Source organism: Talpa occidentalis, unplaced genomic scaffold (assembly GCF_014898055.3).
Source record: "Talpa occidentalis isolate TD23 unplaced genomic scaffold, MPIMG_talOcc4v2.1 talOcc4.8, whole genome shotgun sequence".
Classification (NCBI taxonomy): domain Eukaryota; kingdom Metazoa; phylum Chordata; class Mammalia; order Eulipotyphla; family Talpidae; genus Talpa; species Talpa occidentalis.
This window is the reverse complement of record NW_023605194.1, coordinates 22,245,721-22,272,600: the sequence shown is the minus strand read 5'-3', so window position 1 is coordinate 22,272,600 and position 26,880 is coordinate 22,245,721. Positions and strand designations below refer to the sequence as shown.

General features: G+C 50.9%; 1 protein-coding gene across 6 annotated transcripts; it reads right to left on the bottom strand.

The window, feature by feature from the left end:
- Positions 1–1,488: 1,488 nt before the first annotated feature.
- On the bottom strand, positions 1,489–25,036 carry HPS1 (HPS1 biogenesis of lysosomal organelles complex 3 subunit 1). Of its 6 annotated transcripts, none has more exons than XM_054690117.1 (19): positions 24,987–25,036; positions 23,488–23,595; positions 22,127–22,246; positions 18,670–18,807; positions 18,328–18,470; positions 17,079–17,187; positions 14,736–14,896; positions 14,138–14,240; positions 13,284–13,521; positions 11,104–11,159; positions 9,987–10,154; positions 9,723–9,902; positions 8,754–8,815; positions 8,076–8,210; positions 7,934–7,998; positions 6,863–7,008; positions 4,308–4,421; positions 2,667–2,749; positions 1,489–2,191 (listed from the first exon to the last, which is right to left on the bottom strand). In XM_054690117.1, exons 3-19 carry the CDS (start codon positions 22,241–22,243, stop codon positions 2,029–2,031), a joined length of 2,181 nt encoding a protein of 726 aa, XP_054546092.1. In that variant the 5' UTR covers positions 22,244–22,246; positions 23,488–23,595; positions 24,987–25,036; the 3' UTR covers positions 1,489–2,028. The 6 variants fall into 6 exon arrangements, with proteins under 6 accessions (XP_054546092.1, XP_054546090.1, XP_054546093.1 ...); XM_054690115.1 differs by having other exon boundaries at positions 24,991–25,036; XM_054690118.1 differs by having other exon boundaries at positions 22,127–22,243; positions 24,991–25,036.
- Between the last annotated feature and the right edge of the window lie 1,844 nt (positions 25,037–26,880).

Genomic DNA, 26,880 nt, shown 5'->3' with positions numbered 1-26,880 from the left:
CACATGTAAACTTCCACTTTAGAGGCAGGAGCACTGAGCCTGGGAGAAGGGGGTTATGACTGAGTGTTCTAAAAAAGGCAGGAAGAGGCTTGGCAGGCCTTCCCGTGTTAAAGAACTAAATGTTGGCTTGTGCTGGGGTGGAAGTGGCAAGCAGGAGAGAGACTGGGGTCAGACTCTGCTGGGGCTCCCGTCCCTGGCAGGATGGTGAATGCTCTCACCCAGAGCAGGAGCCCACTGGCCACAGGACTTTGCTAGAAGCTTAGCATCGCCACATCCAGGGCATCAGCAAAACTGCTGGGAGGGCCACATCTGTCACCAAGGCCCCAGAGGTGCAAGTTTTCTCCCAAATACTTACATGCCACCCACTTAATATAGGCTGCAACAGAAGCTTGAGGGGCTTGGGGGCAAGGTTCCCTGCCCGCAGTTCTTGGAGTTCACCTCATTCCTCTGAAGACCAGGACAGTTCTCTTCCGTCTTCTGGCTCCTTTCCCATTTCCCAAGAATTTGCAAGGATTAAAGATCACATCTGTAAATATCTTCTGCTAAAGCACCTTCTTACAGTCTTTGGCCTGTCTGGAATGAGGTGCCCCTTTGTTCTTTGCCCATAGGCTAGCAGATGCTTCCAGTATAGGGAAAAAACCCTAGGACCTGGGGGTTCCAGTACTGCTGGGACATGCCAGCATTAGGGAAGCAGCTATCAGAAGTGTGCCACAAAACTGGGGGGCAGGGGGACAGAGCAGATGCCGAAGAAGGTCTCCTCCTACTCTGGACTCTGACACCCCTGCACCCGCCATGGCATATTTATACCCAGTGGGAGTCACTGCTAAAATCTGGTTCAAGATGTTCACCCGGGTGTTTTTTATCATCCAGAAGTAGATCTTGGTTAAACTAGACATACCACGTGACACAGCTGCTGCAGCTAAGGACAAGCATTAAGTGATAGAGTAGGTGTCCTAACCGAACAGCGCTGGGCTTCGAGATGCAGTTTTCCTCCTGTGGGCTCTATCTTCCACTCTGGATGCTTACTCTGTCCTTTGATCCTGAGGAGGCATCAGGCAGTCACCTTGGTGACATGTGGCCACTGCCCCTCCCGAGGACTCTAGCCTGAGACATGGTTCAGCTCCTTTTGTGTCCCTGCTCCCTCTAGCTGTTCTCTCAACTGGTGAGAAGTCTTTGTGTCAATTTCAGCTCAAGACTGAAGACCCGGAGGCCAGCTGGATGCCAGTTTCTCCCCATCCCACAGCGGATGCCCTCAGTTCCCAAGCACTAATGGTCACCCATGATGTCTGTTCTGGTTAGGAGCTTCTAGTTTGCAGGGGTGCAGGAGGCAGGGTCTAGGGCACACTGGGACCACTGGGAACCCTCTTAAACCTCAGAGCCTGGGATCCACTGGATCCAGTGGCCCTTGTGATCTTGGGTCAGGAGCCGTGGGGAGGCCAGGACTCCGCAGGGGCATACTGCAGCAAGAAGGTCCAGCAGCCCGGGAGAGACAATAAGCCAGGGAGAGACAATAAGCACAGCCAGCATTCAGTAAGCCCTCGCCACGTGTCCGCAGCCCTCACATCCACCTTGCCAGGTAGGTGCTGTTGTTCTTAATGACAGGAAATGGGTTTGCAGTTTAGAAAACCTGCTCAGTGGAATCCAAATCTAGGCGCCAGCACATTTTATTTGGGGAGGGAAAAGGTTTGCGGGAGCTCTTGTTCCACTTTGAGAACAGCAGGCAGACCCCAGGGAATTCCTCCCTGTGTCCTGGGGACGACAGAGAGGCAGCTCTGAAAGGGGCTGACCTGACAGTACACTGTGTTAACAGGAGATCAAGGGAAGTCCTGACCTCGCTCTCCTCCAGAGGGAAGAACTGGGGTTGGCTCATTGCCAGCGCGGAGGCTGGTAGGTGGAGCTGGAGACCTGTCCCGACATCATGTGGCCACCATGGATGGGAGGAGACTCTTGCTGTGGGGATACTCAGGCAGGGTGGTTCTGAAGAACCAGGGGCACAGACAATCTGTGCAGTGGGTGTAGGGTCCCATCCTAGATCAAAGGCACGCGGGAGGCCTCCCATAGGCGCTGGGCCAGCTCCCCGACCTGCTGCACTAGCACGTCTGTGGGGACAACAGATAGGTGGAGGGCCAGCAGCTCATGGCACTTCACGGCCTCGGCTGGGTGGCCCTTGCTGTAATAGCGCAGGAGCTTCCTAGAGGAACAAAAGGAGGACAGGATTCAGAAGTGGAGTCACGGCACACCCCCCAAAGCCAGGCCCTCACCGGACAGTGAGCAAGTGCTCGGTCACCTCACTAGGTGCGGTCACCTCATCAGTGAAGGCTTCCTTGTCCCTCTTAACCTAACCTCACAGGGCTCAGTCCTAGGCTGCCACAGCCCCTCCCTATGGGCTCTCACTCCAGGGGCAGGGAGCTGAGGGATGTGACAGTGCCAGCAGGAAGCTCTCCTGGGGCTCCGCAGACATCTGTTTGCAAAGCTGCCAAGAGCACCAGGAGCATGCCAACAGGAAGCTGGTCAGAAGCCCCAGGTGCTCTCCACTTGCTTCCTCTCACTGAACACGCGTGGGGCTGTGAGGAGCTCTGACAGAGGAGGGTGTTTAGCTTGGGGGGGCACTTTAGACCCTACATCTGTGCACCCACTGCTGCCAACAGCCTCTGACCCAGCATCACCTGTAGTAGTCCCTGCCCAGGATGCCAACGGGAACCGAGTCATCAGAAAGGACAGGAACCTCGATTATCTGGAGTTTATGCCCCTGAGGAAGGAGAAGGGGGTGGTGAACGGCAAGGTGGTGGGTGTGAGTGGGCAGAATATGAATCACACGCACTGGGTTCAAGACCTGGCTCAGGTGAGATTAGAAAAACGCATGGACCAAGTAGTCCTACTTCAAACAACCAGTGCCCAATGGTGGCAGAGGTGACGTATACACAGGCCCCAATACATGGAGCTGGATCAGTAATGGCCACGCGCTCAGGAGGGCTGCTGGGAGGGTGACTGGTGGCCAGAGCTGGGAGGTGGCACGAAGACCAAAGCATTATTAAAAAGCCCAAGTCTCTGTTTTGAAAGCAGCAGGGAGTCCCAGGGCAGGAGGTGGCAAGGCAGGAATATCCACTGGGCTCCTACTGTGAGTCAGGTGGTCACGGGCTACAAATGCTCGTGGGAGCACCATGTGGCTACCTACAGGTGAGGAGGGGGCTTGGTAGTGGCATGGGCGGGCACAGGGCAAGAGGCAGCCAGCTTGCCCAGCTGGTCTCTTCTTCAGCTACTGCCCTTGTGTGTGGTGGAGTGGGCAGCCAAGCACTGGAAGCCCTGGAAGCTAAAGTAAAGGTCACACACGTGCAGGAGTCTTCCGAGGGGTCACTGAGCAAGGGCGGGTGCCTATGGCCAGGAGCGCTGGGCCTGGGTCCTGGATTCCTTAGGACCATGTGGGCTTAGCTCTGGGGTTTGGTCTCCAGGGCAAAATGTCCCCACCTGTAAAATGGGGTCAGCGACCCTCCCCCCCACCCCCCGCAACTGGTGTACCCAGATTGTATGGACAGTCATGTGAGAGCAGTGGTGAGATCCCGGCAACTGCACTGCGCTAGGGGGAGGGACTGGTTGTGGACTCGTGGTGTGGAGGGGGGCTCATTGCCCAGAGCAGAGGGAGGGCAGGGAGCGAGTGGGGGAAAAGACAGGGGAATGTAAGGGGTGGAAGGAATGACCTTAAGGAAGCTGGAATAACAAATGAATTCAGGTGATAAGTGAAGGGAAAAAGAAAATTAGGAACGAGGAACAAGAGAGAGTGTGCCAGAGAGCAGAGAGACACACGCGCCTATAGCCACAATCAAGTCTCACAACTGGCTTATGTGGTGGCAGCAGGGAGGTCCAGAGAAAGGGAGAGAGCCCAGCAGGCACGAGGCCCAGGCCAGGTCGATAGCCTCCCAGACTGGCTGGTTGCTTTGGGCCTCACTTTTTCTGCGTCTGCATGGGGGTGACGCGCACCCCTCTTCCTAAGAGCAGCTGGTGATGCTGAGGAGCCACCAAGGAAACATGTGATGTGAGCACCGAGGCACAGGACCATCTGCTCACTCATTATCTGGACACCGCCTTGAATGTGGCAGGAGTTTTTCAGATGGCTGAGTGCAGGGGGTCAGAGAGTCCATGTGAAAACAGGGCCTCTGAGTTCTGGGTCCCAAGCAGCTGTGCTTAACTGTCAGCTCCACCAGGGCTGGGAGAGGCAAGGAGATGGAGTGCACACAGTTCAGAAGAGAGGAGCCAGGGAGTAACAGAAGGGAAGTGCTGGGGATGGTGCAGCCCGGCCCAGGCATACCCACCAGCTCGTTCTCAAACCACAGGAAGTAGGAGCAGTAGAAGTCCCCGTCGCGGAAGAGCAGTGAGGTGTAGCCCTTCTGCAGGTACCTGCGCGCCAGCCAGATCAGAGACCAGACCTAGGGACAGGGGACACAGCTCATCAGAGGGGCTCCAGGCCACCCTGTCCCAGGGCAGGGTCACAGCACAGGTTCTCGCCTCTGGAAGGAAAGCATGGGGAGGGGCTGTGGGAAGTGCTCCTTGAAGGCAGTCCCTCCTGATCTCCTTCCTCAGTGCCAGGTATGGCCGTCACTCAGTGTAGGAGCTCAATAATAAATCCTTCTCAGAAGGATGGATGGACAGACGACCCCTTCGTAGTTACTGTGATGATACAGACATAAGCCAGTTTATATGACTTTAGTATACACACAAGACATAAAGCAGTAAATGGATCATGGTGGCCAGGAAAAAGCCAAGGACACTGCCAATAACCCTCTAGGAGATGAGGGTGTGGTTGCTGGAACCTCTCCTGCTGTGGATGGCCACCCACAGACCAGGACGTCCCTGCGAGGCCAGAACCACTAACCAGAAAGGCACTGGAGGGCTGTGGTCGTGCCCATGCCCTGAGCCCGCATATCCTCTGCTCCAGGGGTGACATCCTGGAGATGTCACCCAGGATGATCCCCTCCCCAGTATTCTCTTGCCTACTTCAGGGGCTCCATATGAACTGCCTGGGGGAGGGTGGCAGGGTCTGCCTGGCTCCCTGGCTCCCAGGGCAGGAAAAGCACAAGACGAGCACTCGCACCAACCAGCTATGGAAGGCTCACGTGACTCTCTCTAAACCTGACCAGTGTAAGGTCTAATTAAATATGCAAACAAACACGTGGATTTCCTGCATTTTTCAGGAGTGCAATTTGACAACATGTTATCAATAACCTTAAAAACATCCCTCCCATCTGACTTAGTAATTCCATTTCTGGGAATCCATATTGTGAAAACAATCAGAGATAGAGACAAAGATGTATGCACAAAGGTGTGCGCTGTGGAATTATTTATAATAGCAAAAGCCTAAAAACAATCTAAATGTTCAACATTGGGGAAATGGTGAAGTAAATTATGTTATGTTCACATGATGGAGTGCTGTGGAGCTGTTAAAAATCATGTTGATAAAGAATTAATGACACGAGGAAATGCATCAGATATAAAGGGAAGCGAAAATGTGGTAAGCACAAATGCAGATACAGAATGATCTCAACTACAAAAAACTGCACAGAAAAACAAACAATAAAAACAAATGTGCTCAGATCATCCAGCTATGTTGGGAGAGAGGGGTGAAGATGAAATGTGGGCAGTGCCAGGGAACGCTCAGTGACGTCTGTGTTCTGTGCCGTGTGCTGTGCTAACTATTTTACATGCATCAGCTCTTGCATTTGTCATGTTTATAACCATCCTGGGGCATCATTAGCCTCTTTTTACAGACATATTATTATTATTATTATTATTACCCTCATTTATAGATGAGGAAAGTGAAACTAGATGAAATAACCCCCAGGACACACAGCTAGTGAGAGGCAGCGTCGAGCCTCCAACATTGGGCTCTGTCATCAATTTATTTAGCCATCCTGATACACTTGATTTAATCAAAATTCCCACACACACATACACACAAATAAACACATAGACTATATTGATATACTATATTACTATACTAACTAAAAACTTCAGTCCTGTGGGCCTTCCCTGGTGGCGCAGCGGTTGAGCGCTGGGCTGTGAAGCTGCCCGCAGCCTCTGCAGCGCCAGTTCGTTCCCCGGCCACCGGCGAGGGTCCCACATGGCGCAGACCTCTCCTGCCGCCCACTGCTCCCCTCAGCAGTGTACTTTGGTTTTTCTGCCTGCTCTGCTCCCCGCTCTGGCTCTGGTGAATTCTCTCACCCTCCCGCGCTTCTGCGCTTCTGACTACCCACTGCTGGCATAAATAAATAAATAAATAATACTAATTTCAGTCTTGTATAAATGTTACATGCTATAGTATGTATATGCTATACATATTATAATAGATACATATCTATGTACAGTCTATAAATGCACATCTCTACCAGTATGTGAGTTAAGAGTCAGTTCATAAGAACAGAACTTCCAGAGAATGTTTCCTTGGTAGAAACCACCTAGTTTTAAATTCTGACACCCAAATTGATTAAACTTGAGTTTCTTCTTTCCTTTTTAATTAATTTAACAAACGCTGATACGTATTTACGCCAGGCACGGTGTTAGGCCCGGCAGTGGTTACCTTTTTTTTTTTTTTTTAAAGATTTATTTATTGATGCATACAAGAGCTGGGGTACAGGCCAGAGATGCGGGGGTGAGAGGATTCACCAGAGACAGAATGGGGAGCAGAACAGGCAGACTGACTGAAATACATACACTGCTGAGAGGAGCAGTGGGTGAGACAGGAGAGGTCTGCTGCTCCATGTGGGTTGCTCCCTGGCTGGCCAGGGGATCGAACTTGTGCTGTAGAGGCTTACGGATTGCTTCATAGTGCTGTGCTTAACCCCTTGCGCCACCAGGGAGGCCCTGTGGTTACCTTGTTTTTGACGAAGGTGGCCAGAGGCCCCTTGCCCAGCTCCGAGGAGGTCCTTTCACTGCTGCTGAGGGAAGGGGCCACCATCTGGCCGGTCGTGCGGTCCACGAAGATGAAGTGTACCAAGCCTGGGAAGTCTTCAAGGTAGGTGAAGGCGGGAGTTAAGGTGAAGGGCAAGCCAGGAACCAGGGCGGGGACTAGTCTGCCCTCCCCTGGCTTCCAGCACAGCCCAGCAGTGGCGCCAGGGGCCTGGCCTGCCACTCCTGCCCCTCCCCACCGGCTCCCACTTCAGCCAGCTCTGTAGGATCCCCTTTTCTCTGATCTTTTTACCTCCAGTACCTCCAACCCATAAAAATTCACAGATGCAAGTACAATGGATGCCTGACACCCACACATTTAACATGGGGGTCCTGGAGCCAACAGGAGCTTGGTAAGTCCACGTTCTATCATTTTCATGAGGGGTGAGTTTAGATCACTCACACGATGAGGTTGGAGTGAACAGAGCTACGAAGTTAAGGGACAGCCGAGCCCACTGCCTGCCCATGCACCTCGCCGTGACTGTTCATCTCTATACCGCACCGTGAGAGGGTCCCACGGAAGGTTCTCATTTAAGAGGGGGACAGACACCACAGAGGTATGGTGGCTGGTGGCTCTGTCCACTCTCCCGCCTGTGCACTGAACACAAAATCTCGGGAGGCCAGATCTTGACCAATGGGAGGTATTAATAAAGAAACAGCTACCTCATGTAAAGTTCCGGGGCCAGTCAGGATTGGAAAAAAATTAGTGCTCCGTAACAGAAGTGTCAAAGGAGCCTTAGACACGGTTTTTACACAGGGATAAGCCTGCACCTCCCCCGGAGGGGCTGGAAGCTCGTAGGCTTCATGAAATAGCCTTGGGCCACAGGGATTTCTGAAAATTTAGCCTGGAGCACGTCTACAGATGAGGCAACGGGACACTATCCCTACGCTTTTTCTTGAGAGACGAGGATCTGGGGCAGTGGAATATGCACTCTCCCTCCCCAGAGCTGCGGTGTGGAGGAGACCAGCAGACTCAGGGGCCGGGCATCAGGATATGACACCATGGTGATGTTCCTCCTACTCTTCACCAACAGAAAGTCCTTCCAGTCCATCAGCTTCTCTCTGCCGAGGAGGAAGGGTGTGGTGAGGTGCGCCCCATGCTCGCCCTCTGGGGACCGAGGGACCACGGCCGAACTTACTGCATGAGCATCTGGACCTGGTCCTGCAAGGGCTGCGGCAGCTGGGGGCCTCCCTGGCCTGGAGCCGTGACCAGGAAGCTGAGGCGGTAGACGGTGCAGAGCTGCCGCTTCACCTTCCTGCACGCCTGGAGCAGCCTGGGCACCGGGAGGCAACAGTGTCACTGCGGGAAGGGCCCTAGGAGAGGGTGTCGTCCCGAGGGCCGCCCCTGCTCCTGACCACACAGATGGCAGAGGCGGCACAATGTCGCCCTCATCCAGCTCGGGGTGGGGGACGGGGTTCCCTGGTTCCCCCAACCCCAGGCTACACATACTTGGGATGAAATCTTGCCAAGGACTCTGCTCCAACCTCATCGGTTATTTTACCAATAAATGAGGAGAAGTGACTTCTCAAGGTCACAGGGAGTCAGTGCTGAGGCTGGGCAGGAATCCAGGCCTTTCTCCTGGCAGGTTTTACCTTCCTGGGCTTGGCGCTCCCCCTGGATCTCCACCTCTACCTCTCCTCTTCCCAGTCTCTCTCAGGACCGGCTGGCTGCGCTGGGCTCTCCCAGGACCCCCTCTGCACTCACCAGCACCTTCCATAGCATTTTCTCCCTTTTAGCCTGGAGGATACTTGGTCTCTTTGGGAAACAGACCCCCGGTCCCAGCAACTCCCCTTTGTCCTCAGAGCCCACCACTCACTCCCAGGAAGATCCTGGTTCACTTTTGGAGAAGGCCTTGGTCTTGAACTCCAGCCAGGTGCTCTGGAAGAAAAAAGGAGGACAGGTGACAGGTGGGCTCCCTGGCAATAATCCCACAACAAGGGCCCCAGAGACCCTTCAGACACAGGGCTCTGTGAGGGCATGCCAGCTCTCGGGGGCCAGCACTTAGGCTCAGCATGCATCTGCCTGTGCACTGCCAAAGCCGGACTCTCTGGCAGGGCCCCTGGCTCTCCACCATATCCCACTCGCTCAGCAGGCATAATTAAAGAGCAATTTTTATGTGTCACATACAGAGTGCACTGCCTAGCCAGGCGCAGACAGAGAAGCTAATGTTATTGTGGCAAGTGAACATCTCGTGGGGATGTGGGGGAGGCACAGGCAGGGCCCTGGTGCTGAGGAGGGCCCAGCAGAGCTCCTTAATGGAGGAGACCTGCACTCTCAGAGGACTCACTGCAAGATGCCAAGATCTGTGTCTGTCTGGGTCTGGGGTTCAGCTACTTGCTCTGCCCTCTTCGGTCATTTTCAGACCAACACACGCTCCAGCCACAACTGAATCTCAGTTCCTCAAACAGACCTGAGTCCCACCAGTGGCTTCATCCCAGGTGACACACCCCTCCCAAGACAGGCTCCCGACTGTCTCCTCCTGCTGAACTATCACCCTCCAAACCCCCACCCCCCACCCCAAGTCAGGCTCTGACTCACCAGCTGCATCATCTCGGCAAAGTCAAGATCTAAGCCTAGTTTCCTGGTCTAAAAAATGGGTATCATAATTCGTGTTCTGCCAAGTTCACTTAAAAATGTTCTGAAAATGTAAAGTGCTGCTGTAGGCGTCTGCTGTCATTTCAAAATGGGGACGCAGGATCACAAGCCTCTGGCAGAGCAGGGCCCAGAGCCTGTGGCCCTCCGCCTGTGAGCCCCTTTCTGGGAGTACCTGGGACCCAGTTCTCACCTGAATCTCTTGCCCGTTTCGATTCTTGACAAACTTGTCCATCCTCTGGCGCAGGTCCCCCATGAGTGGGTGGGACCGCAGGGAGCTCCCAGCCTCCTGCCCCTCCTTGAGCTTCTTCTCCAGGAGGGAAAACCCATCCAGCAGCTGGTACAGCATCAGGGCCAGGGGTGTGCTGGGGCACTAAAGGGGGAAGAGCAGGGAAGAGTCAGAGGGGCAGCCTACAGGGAAGGCATCCTGGCTGGGGCCTCCCGGGGGCTTGCCTACCTTGGTCAGGAGCACCATGTTGATGCCAGGCCACAAGGGCAGGCAGTACATGGTATGGGGTACCATAGGACAGTAGGTCTCCTTCACAATGGCATCCAGGAAGATGCGTCGGGGGCTGGAAGGTGCTGGGGAGCAAGGCATCAGCGTCTCGAGGGAGTCCTCGGCTACCTGTGGAGGGAGAGGAGCCGAGAGCGGGAGGGGGCTGGAGAGGAGTCGTCTAACCTCCTCCCTGTGTTGGATCCACCCATGGATGCTCAATCGCTATGCTCCCTGTGAACCATGAGGGATAAACCTTTTTAGCTCCAACAAACCCTAGTTCTGAACATCTGCGCTGTGGAGGCTGCCCTGGCAGGGCTGCGGCTGTGGGTCTCACTCAGCTGTTTCTTGGCCTTCCTGCCTGGAGTTCAGGGTAGGACTCAGCCTTACAGAGGGCCCGAGTCAGGGAGCAGAGGACTCAGAAATAGCTACAGAGGACCCCAGGACTGTGTCAGCAAGGACGTTACTCAGGTCCTAAGAAAACAACAACCAGATACAGAAGTCCTAGTTGTTCTGGGGATTTGGTAAAATAAACCATAGTATGTGTAAATTGGGAGCTTCCACCTGACAGCACTCCTGAGGAGAGCTCAGCAAATGGAAAATGCTTGATGGAAAAAAGCACAATGGAGGACATTAGGATTCAAATCTGGGGAATGGAAAATAACATGCATGCATATAAGCATATAAAATCAAAGGGAACACTAGAAGGAAACACTCAAAAAATCTCAGCAGTTAACATTTGGGGGTGGGGCTGAGGGTGAATTTTCCCTTTTCCATACTTCTGTATTTCTCAATTTTTTCTACAAGGAATGTATTTACTTTCTCATTTAACATTAAAGACCACTGAGGGTGGTGGGATTTCTTAGGAGTTGAGGCCCAGTGTCTGGGGGAGTGGGGAGGGCAAGGCACCCTTTACTAAACACTCCCTGCACCCACCCCACCTCTGGATTGAGCTCTGTCCCTTGCCCCAGCCAGGCCGGGGTGGCAGAAGGCAGGCTGGGGCTGGCGGAGTTACCAGGAGGAGACACCTGCATCCCAGTGTTCACTGCAATGAACCCCCTTCTTCCCAGAAGAAACTCACTTGGACCTGGGGAGCATCACTGGGTGGGGTGCCCTCTTCTAGCCAGATGATGTTACCTGCAGGCATTGGGTAATAACGTAACATAAATAATGGGAACTGTTAAATAACATTTTATCTGTATGTCTGCAGGAGTGAAGCAGAGATGGCCCAGCCTAGCAGTTCACAGCACCTAGCAAGGCCAGGAAACTCAGTGTGGCCTGTGCCAGCATGCCCCTTTCATCTCAAGATTGGCTGGGCAGACATGTAGAGCAAACTGTGCTACCAGGGATAAAGCAACTGGGGCCTGGGAAAAAGAAATGCCCCCAGAGTTGGCAAATGCCAGAGGAAGCACTTGGCAACGCGAGGGGGTCATAGCCTTTGGTTGCCTCAATTCCCTCCTTGATTCTGCCCTCTCTAGTCCTTCAGGCCTGGCTACAGTGATGCCTCTTCACTAGGAGGCAGTAGACACCAGTTACAGCTCCCCATTCATTTAGTCAATCAGCAAACCTTACTGAGCACCTACTACATGCTGCAAATTGAGCTAGATTCCCCTCCTAGCACAACTTACAAAATCCTACTGAACCCAGTCCATATTTGAAATATGATGTTTGTAATAATAGTGTTCCCTCTTACATTTCTTTTTTATTTTTTTTTTTTTTTTTATAAAATAGCTGGGGTACAGGCCAGAGACATGGGAGAGTAAGAGGACTCACCAGAGACAGAGCAGGGAGCAGAACAGGCAGACGGACCGAAAGCACTGCTGAGGGGAACAGCGGGAACGACAGGAGAGGTCTGCCGTGCCATGTGGGTATCTCCCTGGCCAGCAGGGAATCAAACCCACGCTGCAGAGGCTGCGGACACCCTCACAGAGCCATGTGCCCAACCCGCTGCGCCACCAGGGAGGCCCCACCCTCTTATATTTCAATGCAAATAACTATCATTTATAATCATTTACTCAGGGGAAGTCTGTTCCTAGGTTTCAACTACCTGGTTTACAAATGGATGAAAGCAACTCAAGCCATTTGTAAGCTGTGAGTTGCATGCACTGAGGAATGACATTATTTACAGCTCTGAGGCATAAGAAGACAATCCCTGAGAGAAAGGGACCAGGAGGCAAGTGATGGATGAGGGGAGGAGCAGCAAGAAGAAAGAGACAAACTTCAGCGGTCAGCCTAGAGTGGTGCATCTCAGTGTGTGCAGGCTCCGGGGGCTTAGAAAACTGGGGACAGCAATGGACACCAGCGCTGAAAACACGCAGCATACGCGAACTTAGGAACTCATGCGCATGTCTGGGGGTGCAGTCATCTAACCCAGTGGCTTCACGAGACCTTCTGAAAATCCTGATGCCCTGGCACAGCCCAGCCCGGACAAGTCCACACTGCAAGCACAGGCCCGGCTTTGAGTTTTTAAAGATCCCCACATGAGCCCCCCTTGCAGCCAGGGGTAAAGCGATAATAGTGGTTCCCACTTGGATTCACCGGGGATATTTCTAGAAGTATTCACGCCTAGGCCCCAGCCTGCAGACTAGTTTAATGGGCCTGGCTGGTACGACCCAGGTAACTTAAGTGTGTAACCAGGATTGAGGACCGTTGATTTCAGGAAGCTAATACAGTAAACTCCTTTCAAAGCCCAGTTCCTGGGAAGTTTCTTCTCCTGAAACCCAGGCCTTCTTTCTTCCACCAGATGAGGTGAGTCATCTTCTTCCCAAGAACTTCTGGGAGAAAAGTAGTGCCCCAGGGAAACATCAGTCTGGATTGCGGTTTTCTCTAAGCAAGCTGGTCTTTTTCTATTTTGTTAATAACATTTTGAACACTTTTAGTTTCTTTTTATTGCTGGCCCATACACTTTGGAAAAACAGGTAAGGCACAAACTATAGACTGAACACTTACATTTTAAATCACTGTTCTTGAATTCAAATGATTCTTACTTAATTTTAATTACTCAGTTACTTATTAATTACAAAAAAAGAGAAGGCAGAGAATACACACATAAGAGATAGATTTCAAAGTGAAATCAACCTGTCATGAGGTGCTTTAGGAATCGTTTGATTCTTAATGCAAGGATAGAGTGGGAGGGAGTAGGAGACTGAATCCTGTGCTCTAGGAACTTGGGGTCTGTGCCTTACTAGGTGTGAGGTTCCAATGAACCCCAGAGAGGTGCCCTAATTGACATCTGCCTCTTGTTCCTTTCTTGGGTCTTACCTGAACATTCCCCTGGGGAAGCAGCAGGCGTGAAGTACTCCTCAGGGAGGGAGACACTGTCTGTCTCCTGGGAGGATGAAGAGGGCTCGGCGCTATTGTCCCAGCAGGCCCTCCCTCTGCCCTTGGCTCCTGCACATACGTTCCCTGCAGAGCTCCTCCTGGTCGGGCCCCTGGAACAGGTGTTCCAGGCCTGCTGCACGGGGATGTTCTGGCTGCTCTGGGGCCTCCGCGGGGAAGCCTGCAACAGACACAAATCAGAGACCTGTCTGGAGGCGGCGCTCGACCGGGCCTCAACCTCCAGCACGTGGTGGCACAGGCCTCAGAGCAGAGGGCAAGTGGGCCTGCCCCACAGCACAGCCCTGGGAGTGCTTCCTCGTTTTCAGAGTTGTTCCAATTCTAGGTGGTCCAGTCTTTTTCCAGAGCCACTGAAATTCCTGAAAATTCCAACACCAGCTTCCAAACCACCATCACCACCCCACTGATGATAAAACCTCAGCAAGAGTGGCAGCCAGCATTGAGTGTTCACACGCCCAGGCACTGCTGGAATTCCAGGTGAACTATCTCTTTTATTCCTCTTCACGGCCCTCATAGGGGCTGCTGTGGGCGTCCCACAGCATAGACAAGGGGATGGAGACTCAGGGGGTCAAGTATTTGCCGGGCTCATATAACTAAACGGTGAAGCTGGGACTGATTTAAAAAATCTGCACTTTACATCCACTAAACACAGGCATTCTAGAATCCCCCTTACACCTGAAAGCAACAGGAAGAAAGTCATGCCCTGATCTGCCACAAGGAAACCACACTGCCCCAAGCAGCCCGCCCACCACCCTCCTGCTGCCCAGAGCTGCCCAGACCTGTGTGTCCTCGTCCTCTGGCACGCTCTGGCTGGGGTAGAGGTCCTGAACCAGGAGCACGAGGGTGAGGAGGTCAGCTGGGCGCAGGGCACTGGCGCTGTGGCTATGGAGGGGAGCGGAGGCCCATCAGCATGTGCCGGAGTGCCCAGCACCTGCAGGTGGCAGAGGACGGGCAGGTAGGCCAAGGGAGGGCAGAGCGCGGTCCCTGTCCTCAAAGAGCTTGTGAATATGCCAGCTGACTTCATTTTTTTAAATTCAGGAAACAATGTAATACATTTTTGTCATGCATTTCTTGACTCAATTCTTTTTGCAGAAGGTTAAGGTATACATAAAATTAACTGACTCATCAATTTTTAAAATAAAACTTGGTTATGTTAGAAAAAGAAACTGCGGGTGGGAAAACCACCAGGGACCAGTAATAGCATATCAGGAAGTTCTAAATTCAGGAAGAAATAGTTCAGAGGAGGGAGTGAGCTGAGGGCGTGAGAATGGTAAAATCTGAGTTTTGTGGAGGAGATGGGTCTTGAAGGTTTGCTGGCCTGCGAGGTGGAGGGAATGAGAGTGGGCGAGAGTGGGGGCCCAGGCGACCGCGGCTCACCTGGAGTAGAAGGCCAACAGCTTGGAGTGCACAAGCAAGAAGGCGTGCAGGACCTCCTCGCCAGCCCGCCTGGGGCTGGAGTTGATGACCGACACGACGTGCCGCTCCAGTGCCTCGATGCATAGCTCACAGAGCTGGGGGTGATGAAGCCGCTCCACAGCCTGGCCATGGTGGGCAGGGAGAAGAAGCCACGTTACCCACAACCTCTCCTGCTCTGGCTGGTGAGCACAAAGTCCAAACTGAACAAATACTACATGCCAGATACTTGGGAACAAGGATACTCAGGCTAGCACAGTCCCTGCCTTCCTGCGGCTTACAGTCTGGTCACTAGACTCCAGGCCATGCGATAGATATGCAAAGGAAGAGATAACATCAGTGCTGAGTAGGAAATACATGGTACTGAACTAGAAAATAAAGCAGAGACCTATTTGGGTAAGGTGTTCAAAGAAAATGTCCTTGAAGAGGTGACCCTTAAACTGATACCTGAAGAATAAGAAAGTCTGCCAGAGAAAGAGGGACGATGAGACTGCTGCCAGTTAAGGACAGAGCATATGCAAAGGTCCTGAGGCGGGGAGAGTCTGGAGCACTGCTGTCCAACTGAAATACAAGGCAGCCTTATACATAATGTAAGATTTTATAGGAACTACATTAAAAAAGTAAAACAGTAAAATTGAATTTTGATCATTGATTTTACCCAATATATCGAAAATATAATTTTAACACAATATAAAAGCATTATTAGTGGACTACTTGATATTCCCTTTTTTGTAATAAGTCAACAAAATCCAGTGTCCAGCATAACATACTTTGGACTACTTTTTAGGTATTTAAAAGCTGAATGGCGGGGTGAGGGGGGCTAATGCATAACACATTGAATAGAACTAAACATAATATACTGCTGAAATGAAAAGAAGCCCCAGGTGGCCAGTGTAGAGTGTGAGGACAAGAGAGGCATGAGATGAAGCTGGGGTTGGCAAGCCGACAGCATATCATATAGGCCTGGGGAGGTTGAAAGGAGTCTGGATTTTATCTTGATTGCATTAGATTACTTCCTACAAGAAGACTTTCCTGTTGCCCCAGAAAGAGTAACTACTCCATCCTTTGTGCCACTATGGATTTTGATAAGAAACCCAACATGGCAGCACCCAGGAAGTTTAACTGTATTTTTTAATGTATCTGTTTGGCTGATTTCCCCTCAAGGGCAGGGACTGTCTATAGTCATCTCTGTACTACTAGGTCTGGCATACCTCAGCTCATGATGGATACTAAGCATTTACTGGAAGAGGGGCAAGTGGGAGTGTGAAATGAAATCCTTCAGATCTTTTTTCCAGTTCACTAATTCCCTTTTTAACTATACTGATACTATTTACCCATCCCTTGAGTTTCTCATTTTAACTATTATTTTTGCATTTCTAAAAGATCTAGATGGTTTGTTTCAAATATGCCTGGTCATTTTTTTAGTCTTTTGTTACTTTTGTGTGTGTATTCTAGATTTTAAATCTTTAAATATTTATAGCTGTTTTATATTTTATACCTAACAATGCCAATATATCACTCCTTGGGATCTAGGTAGGTTGGTGACTGATTCCCCTGACTCATTCATGATGGCTTACTTTTTTGTGCATCTGACCTTAAATTGTGAGCTTCTATTCATTTGCTCTTCTTTCTCAAAGCAGTGATTTTCAAACTGCAGTTCAAGACCAGTATAATCAACATCACCTAGAAACTTGTTAGAAATGCAAAATCTTGAGTCTCCAAATCTCTCTCTCCAAATGAAGGAGAAACTGAGGGTGAGGCCCAGACAGCTGCATCTACCCAGCCCTCCAGTGAGGCACACCCAAGCGTGAGAACCACAGATCTAGAGAGAACTCATGTGTGCCGATACAGGGCACCAGGAAGTACTACTGACAACTGCCTCCCTGATGCCTCAGCTCCCTTGTGCTGCTGCTGTCCTGAGGCTTAGCTTCCTGCCTGGTGTGCTGCTATCATCATTTGTACTAAGGCAACTGTGCCTTTAGCTCCTCCTGCTTATTTGTCATTTTTTTCCATTCTAGTTTCAGTTCAACATGTTTTGGAGGAGAAGGTATAATCTTCAGAGATTTCCATAATTTATAATGTGTCCAAAAACTGCATGAGACTGTTTTATCCAGGATCTATCTGTTTTATTGAGGGAGGCCCATCAGAATAGCCAACCTGCCATGTAACCAGAAAGCACAACTCTCTAAATGCATGAGTTTAAGGGTCTGTGCCCTTGCTTATTAGGGTCAATACATGACCTTAAAGCTGATGGCCCCTTTGACCTGGCACTTCCATGGCCCTTGGGCTCCCACACCCAGCAGTCACCTCCACAGCGAAACACTGTTCCTGCTCCTGCAGGTGGCCGTAGGTCCACAGCAGGCTCTGGAAGTGCTCCCACACCTGCACGCGCTGCTCCAGGTCTGGGGGCCGCAGCCTGGGTGGAAAGGGTGGAAGAAGCCATGACAAAGCTGGTCATCCTCAATGTCCAACATCACTGTCAGAGCTGGGCAAATTCACGACACATGGCCAGAGCACACAGGGGCCAGGCTGGGCTGTGCCCCCCTGTGCAGAGAAGTGGAGTGGGGTGGGCACGGAGTCAGGATCCACGTGCCTGAGCAAACTGCTTCACTTTGAATGTCCCTCACACAGACCTATGACACGAAGCCAGCAAGAGGCCCAGGAAGGCACCTTGAGTTTCTACATTCTGCTACAGGCCATGATGCTGGTTTTTCCTTACATCAGAGTCACATAAGGATTGCAGTCATCTTGAATGCTGACAAACTCAGCATCAGTAAATACAGTTTGTGTCTCAGGCACCCACTACCTGCAGCATCTGCCACTGAAACTGTGGCCTGACTGGGCCAGAATGATTTGTAAGATGACATTTGTTAACTAATGTGGGAAGTGTCCTAGATGTGTAAAATGACGTTAGCTAATCTGATGACGTGTCCCAGCAGGCTACTTGCTCACCACTTTACAATTCTAAGGATTCACAGTTTCAAATCTTGCCACTCTCCAACCCATATCTGAGAGTCCAGAGTCCCCCCCATGAACTTCTCTCTTCTGGGTCCACCTTTCACCTCAGCGCCTCCCCCAGGGTTCCTCCCACCCAGATGTATGCTCTCACCACCATTCTCTTTTGTGGACTCTTTGTGGACCCAGAGTTAGGTTTGCAGGTCTGACCCCCTCAGAAAACGCTCACAAGGTTGTGTGTGTGCACTCAGGCATCCATCTTTTCTGGAGGGAGACTCTGAAGTTTTGAGAAGCGGGGCAGGACCAGCTCAGACTAGGCTGGTAAGGACAGATGGAGAACTGGAAAGAGCACTCGACTGGGGGTCCAGAGCTCTGAATTCTAGGCTGGGCACTGCCACTGCCAGCTGGATGGCCATGGGCAAGTTATTTAAATCCAGGGGGTTAGATGAGAGGCCAAGATTCTTTTGAACTCTGCTCCTCAGACCCAGGGGCCCAGCCAGGGCAGGGTGTGGATGGCAGCTTCCCAGAGGCTGGGTGCTCACTGCTGGGGCTCCGGGGGGGGTCTAAGAAAGGACACAGAAAGACAGTGCCGAGGACTCACTCTTTTCGGATGAGATGGTTGTCTACCGTAACCAGCCCGAAGTGCACCTCGAACAGGTGCTTGAGTACACACAGCTTCTGGCGCAGGTCCCCCTCACTCTCTGTGTGGTCCCCATTGATGGCGATGAACAGGCATTCTCCGAACTGTGGGCGTGGCAGCCTGAGGTCAGGGATCACCTGCCCTGGCCCCTGGGGACAGCCAGGGGAGGCTTGGGTTCCAGGGGTTTTTGAGGAGATGCAGGTTCTGCCTTTTTAAGGAGTCTACAGTGCCACATAAGGGAGAGGCCTGTGGAATGGCCTCTGGAGTGGAGCGGGGAAGCCTGTGTCCTGGGGCTACACTCACCAGGTGAAGGGCATACAGGTAGTTATCGTTTTCTGTTGAGAAGCTCGTGTATGTGTCCGAGAGCTTCTCCAGCATGGTCATGGAGGAGATGATGACCGGGGCTAGGAGGGTGCTGAGCTGGTCCTCCAGGGCGGGGAGCTGCCAGAGGAGACAGTAACACAGCTGAGAGTATGACAGACATTGGGGACAAAGGAGTGGACAAGATCCTCACTTTCAGGGTCTGCATCGTTTGAGGCCAGCACGGGAGGGTGGGAAAAGTCATTTAGCCGATTGTGCCGGTCAGACTTCGAATCTAGAAGGAACTATAAGGCATTAGGCTACATTTCCATAGTATACAGAATGTTTGGGGCATTTAGTGGCCAGCTCTAAGGAAGGTGGCTACATGTCCTGAAGTTCATGCTCTCGGCTGCAATAAGCCGTCATCAGAGAATGAAACATAGTTAGAGGAGAGGACGAAGATACAGCAGAGATGGTCACTGCAGCCAAACCTACAGTAGCAACCACAGGGAAAAATGTAAACATCCAGTACCAGGGAAATCATTAAACAAACAACAGTACATCTAGATGATGGAAGAATGTAGTCACTTAAAATATCGGAGTGTTTCAATGACATGGAAAATTCCTCTGATGCCATGTAATGTTGGGGGAAAAAAACCAGTTGGGAATGCTCTGTATTTTAAAATGCAGCTAAAAATATTCCAGTCAACGCTGCTAAGGTCAGTACCTCTGGAGAGAGAACTCGTGAGTGGCTCCTCCCGACCAGGTATCTGTTTCTGTACTTGTCCTGGTTCCACAAGCTCTCCCCACACCCAAGCGCTCTTCCCTCCAAAATAAGGAACAAAACAAAACCAAGAAGAAACTGGAAAAATTTGTTGAAAATATGTGAATAAAAAGGGAATTAACGACAGAGGAATGGACCCAACTCAAATTTTCAACACTGGAATGATAAGAAAGGAGGGAAAGGAGAGACATCTCCAAGATGATTTCAGGAGCCCCGAATGAATGATGGAGGAGGCCAGAAGCTGCACTGGGGAAATCTGCAGGGAACTGGGTTAAGACCTTGCCCTGAAAAGAGAACTAGGCAATCAGCCAGGGGCAACGTGCAGCATTAAAATACGAGTGCAGCATTAAAATACGAGTGCAGCATTAAAATACGTGCAGCATTAAAATACAGTCCTAGACCGGCTCAGATGGCGCCTCCTCTGGCCACTGTGAGGCCACCCCCACAGCGGCTCCCTGCACTCAGGGATTATTTGTTTGCTGCTGGGTTCACTGTATATTGTCCCTCTTGAGACTCTAAATTCCCTGAGTGCACGACGTGCTGCTGTGCTCCCTTCTCTACTCAGGGAGGCTGGTCCTCATTCTCTGTTGAACGAATATCCCTCCACAAAGGCCAACATCTGCTGAATTATTCACATACCACAATCGTCTTGAACTGTCACAAGCAAGTTATATTAATAAGTCACTTAAAATTGAAGCTGTATATATATTTTAATATCTTTAAATTTAGCTTTTTCTACAGGTGTAGTAAGAATTTTTCTTGGTGGGGCACAAGAGGCTATCTGGTGTAGGTAGAGTGTAAGGGACATTGTCCTATTACTAGGTAGAATTATAAGGTGATATCATACCTTGGAAAGGCCTTTGATTTGATGTTCCTGTTTTTAGGAACTGCTCTCATGGAAATAATGAGACATGGGATAGGACATAGGATAGGATCAAGCACAAATGTTCCCTACATGGCCCTACTCTGTAGTTTTAGTAAACAAAAAGCAACACACATGCCCAGAATTATTGGGGAAATGGTTAAAGAAATGATGCTATATTTATTCATATATCCTAGAACATAATGCTGCCATTAAGATGTATGCTTTAGAAGCTATTCAACATACTGGAATAATGCTTTTGATGTAACGAAAAGAAAAAAATAGGAAATAAAACTGTATGTGTGGTATGACCCCAATTGTATATAAAAGATAAAGACCCAAAGACAGTATATTAAAGAGGTAGTAGCTCTGCATAGCTGAATTATGGGTCATTTAAAAGCTACTTCTCTGTATTTCCAAATTTCCTACAATTAATTCATGTTATTTATAGGATCAGGAAAAAAGTGCTGTATACATAGAAAGTAAAACTTTAAAGACTTTTTTACTCAACATTAGCCATCTAGGAACTGAAAAATCAGCTTGTCCCTTTGCCAGGTTCTCAATAAAAAGGAAGAGAAATACTATCAATTTGCTTCTTTATCTGACCTCGTTGAAATTATGATAGCTCAAGAACTGAGACACATACAAAATCCTTAATTTAAAAGTTATAGGTACTGACTGCCAAAAACAGTAAGTTTCTAGTTCAAAATAAAATAACTTTAATGTCCACAATCTCTCATACATTGTTTTATTCTTAAAGACCATGACAAGGATATCTGTGGTGCCGAGGTCACAGCCGGCTGAAACGGAGTTGGCTCAGCAGAGGACGAGGCCTGAGACAGCAGGAGGGGCAGGGAAAGGCTACCAGTGCACGCTGCTGCAGGAATGCGAGGACCCCCTCTACAGCATCCCCAACGTGATATTTAATCCAAAATTAATCTGGAAAGGGTTTTTGGAACAAATTACTCCTTTAAAATGTAGACTAGGAGCTGTGTAAGTGAAAATGACAACTCTCTGAGTTGTAATATTAAAGTGTTAAACTGATATCCACATGCAAGAGAAAAAAAGTGTTTTAATCTATACTTGACACCATATACAAAATACTCTAAATGGATCACTTGACCTGATGTAAAAACCTGTATCTAGAAAATGTCCAGAAGCTAATACAGGGAAAACTTTGTGATCTTCAGTTGGGCAAAGAATTTGTAGCCATGACCCCAAAAGCATCATCCATAAAAGCAAAAAATAAATAAACTGGAGTTGTCAAAGTTAAAAAACTGCTTTTTGCAAGATACTGTTAAGAGGATGCAATAACAAGAACAGAAAGGAAGGAAGGAACCTGCAAAACAGAAATCTACTAAAGTGCCTGCATCCAATTATATAAAGAAACTCGAAACTTCTTTGTCACTCTTATACCTTTTTAAATGAAATGTCTGTTTAAGTCTTTTGCCCATTTTTTTCTGGTGTGATTGATTATATTATTATTTGGGGGCATTTACAGCAAGTCAATTACACTTAGTCTGTTTTAAAAATTAACATTAAACTTATGCTAAAATTTTTAAGGTCAAGAACCCAACGACACCTGACACTGGGTTGCTCTGCTGTGTGATCAAAATTCTACCTCCCCCTCCCGCCCTCCTTTAGGCCAGCGAGCCCTACTGGGGTGGGGTAAGGTCACTGCATCAAGGAGAATGCCCAGAGGGTGTCAGGGACACTGACCACCCCCATGTTAACTCCTCAGGCTGGACCAGGAGGGGAGAAAACAGGGGTTCCTGCTTCCTGGCTCCCTGTCCATCCCTCCTCCCTGCACTCACCTTTTCTCCCACATTCTCTGTTGGGCTAAACTTTAGTCGCAGACTCTCTTCAAACTCCTTGTCTGTCCAGTAGAAGAGGACCTCCGCACTCTCCGTGGCCACCAAGACGCACTTCATCTGCTGGGAGAAGCAAGATCAAGGTCACCTCCCAGCCCCCAAACCCATAGGCTCAGCCTGAGAAACGCCGAGGATCTCATGCCGCAGACACCTATGGAGCTTTCACTGCGCGCCAGGATCCTCCACCAGGGTCTTCCTGATGTGGTTTCCTTGAGGCCTCATAACAACCGGATAAAGCAGGGGTCTTCAGTTACTCCCATTTACAGAGTAGGATACTGGGCTCTAAACCCAGGCCTGTCTGATGATGATACTGGAGTGTCTGATGCCAATACTGGGGTTCTGCCCCATGTTATCCCATCCTTCCCCCCAGCATCAAGCCCAGAAGGAAGGATCCAGTTCTTGGTCTGGACATGCTCGTCAGCTGCACAGTAAGGCTCCCGGCAGACAGTCAGTGTCACATCTGGAATGGGGAGCTGCTAGCGGCCCCTGCTCTGGGCAGCCTCGAGAAGTCTTTCTTCTCAAGTCAAGCACAATTTCAAAGCCCATGAGGAGTTGATTCAGCATCACAGAACTCTCACTCAAGTTCCTCCTTGTCTGAGAACAGGCTGCTGACTGTCTGCGACTCTTTCCCATATCTACGTGCCGCTGTTGCCGCCACTGGTGTCTTGGGCCTGCTATGCCCAAGACACCTACCTGCTATGCCACACATATTCATGCTGGATTATGCAAAATATGATTTCTTATTCACAACTGGTAGTCTGTGCCTGGCCCCTGGGATACAGCAAGCCACTAATCCCCTCAGCCCTCAGGTAAGGGCTGTCTGACCAGCCTGGTGATGCTGGAGCCCTGGGACCAGCTGAATTAGGAAATCAAAAGTGTAAGCGGCAAGGGTTTAAGGTCCTCTCCTGTCCCTCCATGTGCCACACAGATAGGGTCCTGCCGTCTGTGAGCTGGACATGACGGGGACTCTGCTATGACTCGTGAGTGGGTGTCCAGTTCCCTCCATGGGATCAAGGCATCTCGAGGGCCTGGACGCAGTCACTCCTCAGGGCTCCCTATGTGACCAGCTTGTTAGTCGAGATAGAGCTTAGAGATTTAACAGGCCTAATGACCAGCCTGGAAGCAAGGGAGGACAGAGAACAGGCACAATGACATCAGGGTGTAGGGCTGGGCAGAGAGAGAGGGCGAGAGGGCTCTTCAGAGCTTGGGAGAGCTCTGTCCACTGTCTGTCCACTGTCTGCCTCCCACCACTTCAGAGTGGTGCTGCCTGCCTCCCTCGGCCCCTGGCAGGCAGGATCGTCTACCTTGGCAAGGATCACAGCGGGGCTTCCAGACAGAGAGAGGTTCAGAAAGGGCTGCAGTAGACAGTCTCGGTGACCAACTCATCGGAAAGCAGCTTAACATCCTGGTTTCTGCAAATGATTAAAACAGAGAGGTTGTGAGCACAGGCAGAGGCTCTTGTCCTGAATACTGCTGGTTCCTGCAAGTGGACAGGCTGGGGATGACTGAGCGGGCCAAGGTCTCTGCTCAGAGCACACTTCCCATAGACACGACCTGCCGAGAGTCCTCTATCCCACCCACCCCTCTGGACATGGGGCTCACAAACATTCATTCCTTCCAACATTTTCCTTTCACTGTGGGTGACTCAGAGCCACAGTGTGGTCAGCAAATTCTCCTGGCAACCCCAGGAGAATGTGAGGGGCTGTATGTGGGGAGATAGCACGGTACCCCCCTGGATGAGAAGCAGCCCCAGTGAGAGGAGAGGGGGTATCCTGGGAAGAGGCAATGAACAGCAGTAAAGCAAGCCCAAAAGGCTGTGGAGATCTGGCTCTAGCTTTGGCCTTTGGGGAAGAGATCTCTGTTCCACCTTCCTGCAGCCACCAGGGAGAGTCTCAGTCACTAGGAAGCACCCTCCTAGCAAGCTCCGCTTTCTTACATAGTGGTGCTGGGGAGTTACTATCACTCAGCGCCCTGTCTTCAAGCAAGAGGACAAACTAAACTCGTTCCAGAATCACTCATATTTTGATGATTAAGGGCAAGGTCAATACACAGCTTTAGCTGAATTAGGAAAGCAAAAGTGTAAGCGAGTGGGAGGCAAGTGGGGTGGGTAGGGTCCCAGCATCTAGCACTGATGATCACTACATGGCGGCTTCAAGGCCACAGTCCCAGGAAAACGCTTTTTACTGGAGCTCAGGTTCTACTTTTTATATTCCAAAAGCCTATTGAAAAGCGAACCTGCCTTAGTATCATTTCTGATCTCCCCACGCCTTCACCCTGCTGTAAGAGGGAACCCGGGACTCCCGTGGAGCTGCAGACGGGGCCACCTGGGGGCCCCCCAAGAGCCCATTTTCACCTCTTTCCGAGGAAAGGATGCCAGCACCACCATGTCAGCAAGGAGGCTCCCCGTGGCTGCCGCTCCTCCTAGCAGCTCGGTCTTGGGGGCCCACCCCCTCGGAGCCTTGGCCTTGTCGCTGCTGGGCCCGAGGACCCTGGGTGGGAGTCCCACAGCGCGAGAGAGCAGTTCACGCCGCGGGGCTCCCCCCGCCCCCCAACCTTCCCGTTTGCGCCGCCCGCAAGAGTTTATGCTGTTTCACCCCCCAGGCACCCCGACCTCACAGCTGCCCCAGGCGGAGGGCACCCGCCCTCCTCCGTGGAAGCAGAGGCTTCGGCCGCGAGAGGTGCAGCGGCGGGTGCGGCCCAGGTCGGGGAGGCACTTCCGGGAGGGCCCGCGGGGTCCCCCAGGCAGCCCCCGCCCCCACCGAGGGGGCCGCCCGGCGATGCGCCGACCGTCGGGGAGACCCACCTACCCGCAGCCGCACAACACGCCCCGCCGGCCCGGCCCAGCAGCGCGCTTCCGGGTGCACCACGCGACCACCCACGTGACCGCCCGCGCCCGGGGAGCCCGGCGCCCGCCCTCCCGCCCCGCAGGTTCGAGCCCCGCCCCTGGCGGCCGCCGCGGCTGCGAGCAGCGTTCTGACCCTGCGAGCTCTGACCCCCGCCGTCGGGTGGCCGCCCCCCGCGTGTCTACCCAGAGGGCAGGAGACCCACAGGGTTGGGGCCTCGACAGCAGCCCTCAGGGGCACCGGCTGCACCCAGCCCTCTTCGGGGGTCCTCCTGCCTTAGCTGAAGAGAGGCCCCACTGACGTATTCACAGAATAGGAAACTGACGCCCAGAGGGGAGCAGTAACTTTCTGGGGGGCCAGTCAGGAGCAGATCCCAGCCTCCTGGCCTTTGGCTGGGCAATTTCCCAGCCTCTGGCTTTACCTGCGCTGAACCGCAGGTCTGGGGAGACTGTGCTCCGTGATGGCCTCCCCACGGCCTCTGGGGGGAGACAGCCTGCAGAAGGGCCCCGCTGCCCGCGGAGAGCCAAGGCTGGCATTTCTTGTGAAGGGTTCTCTCCATTGTGAGGGGCAGAGTAGGGGCTTTGCTTTTGACCCAGTGTTTGCAACATTTTCTTTAATTGTGTAGTAGGCAGGAGTGGTTGAAGGGGGTGGGTGGGTAACTGATGAAAATCACGGAAAGGACTAAATCCCCACCCAAGTAGCCCCTTGGTGCCTCGGGGCCATCTGGGAGCTCTGAGTGCAGTCAGAGGGGAGTTGCTGCCGGCGATTGGCTGCCCACTTTTTTTTTTTTTTAAGATTTATTTCTTTATGCACACAAGACTGGGGTACAGACCAGAGATGGGCGTAAGAGGATTCACCAGAGACAGAGCGGGGAAACATAACAGGCAGACTGACTAAAATACACTGCCGAGGGGAGCAGCGGGCGAGCCAGGAGAGGTCTGCTGTGACCTGTGGGTTTCTCTCTGACAGGGCGGGGATAGAGCTCGTGCTGCAGAGGCTGCGGATTGGGATTGCTTTATAGTGCGGTGCTTAACTCCTTGCGCCACCAGGGAGGCCCAGTTGGCTGCCCACTTTCTTCTCTGTGTGCTTTGTCTTCTCACTTTCTTGATGGTCTCACTTATAGCACACGTTTTCAATGTTGATGTAATCCAATTTATCTAATTTTAATTATGGCCAGGTGTTTTGTGTCAAAATAAGTATTTCACTTGGGTTAATTCCTAGGAGTGGGTGGTTAGGTTGAATGGGAGGTGTTTAAGTTTCTATGAAATTGCTGAACTGTTTTCCAAAATACAATACATGTACGGTACTGCATTCCTCCTAGCGATGCAAGAGTTTACTTGCTCTGTAGCCTTGTTAGCACTTGGTGTTGTCCTTTTTTTATCTTTAACCATTCTAGTGGAAATTTAGTGGTATCTCATTGAGATTTTAAATTCCACTTTCTTAATGACTAATGAGGTCAAACTTTCTTTTCATGTGCTTACATTACACTCATATCTCATTTCCACTGAAGTATTCAAATCAGTTGCCCATTTTTAAATTGGGCTTTTTCTTATTATTATTTGTATGATTAATTTATGTATTTGAATACCTATCCCACATCAAATGATTATCTTCTTTTTATTTTTTTTCTGAGTCTGTGGCTTTGTGTTTTCATCTCCTTTACAGTGACTTTTGAAGAACAGACATTTGTGTTTTTTGTGACCTACCTAAAAAAATCTTTCCCTAAGTCAGTATCACAAGAACTTTTTATCCTGTGTTTTCGCCCAGAAGTTTGATATTTCTAGGTTTTCCATTTAGATCTATGATTCATTTAGCATTGATTTGGGTAGAAAGTGTTAGAGGAGGGTTAAGGGG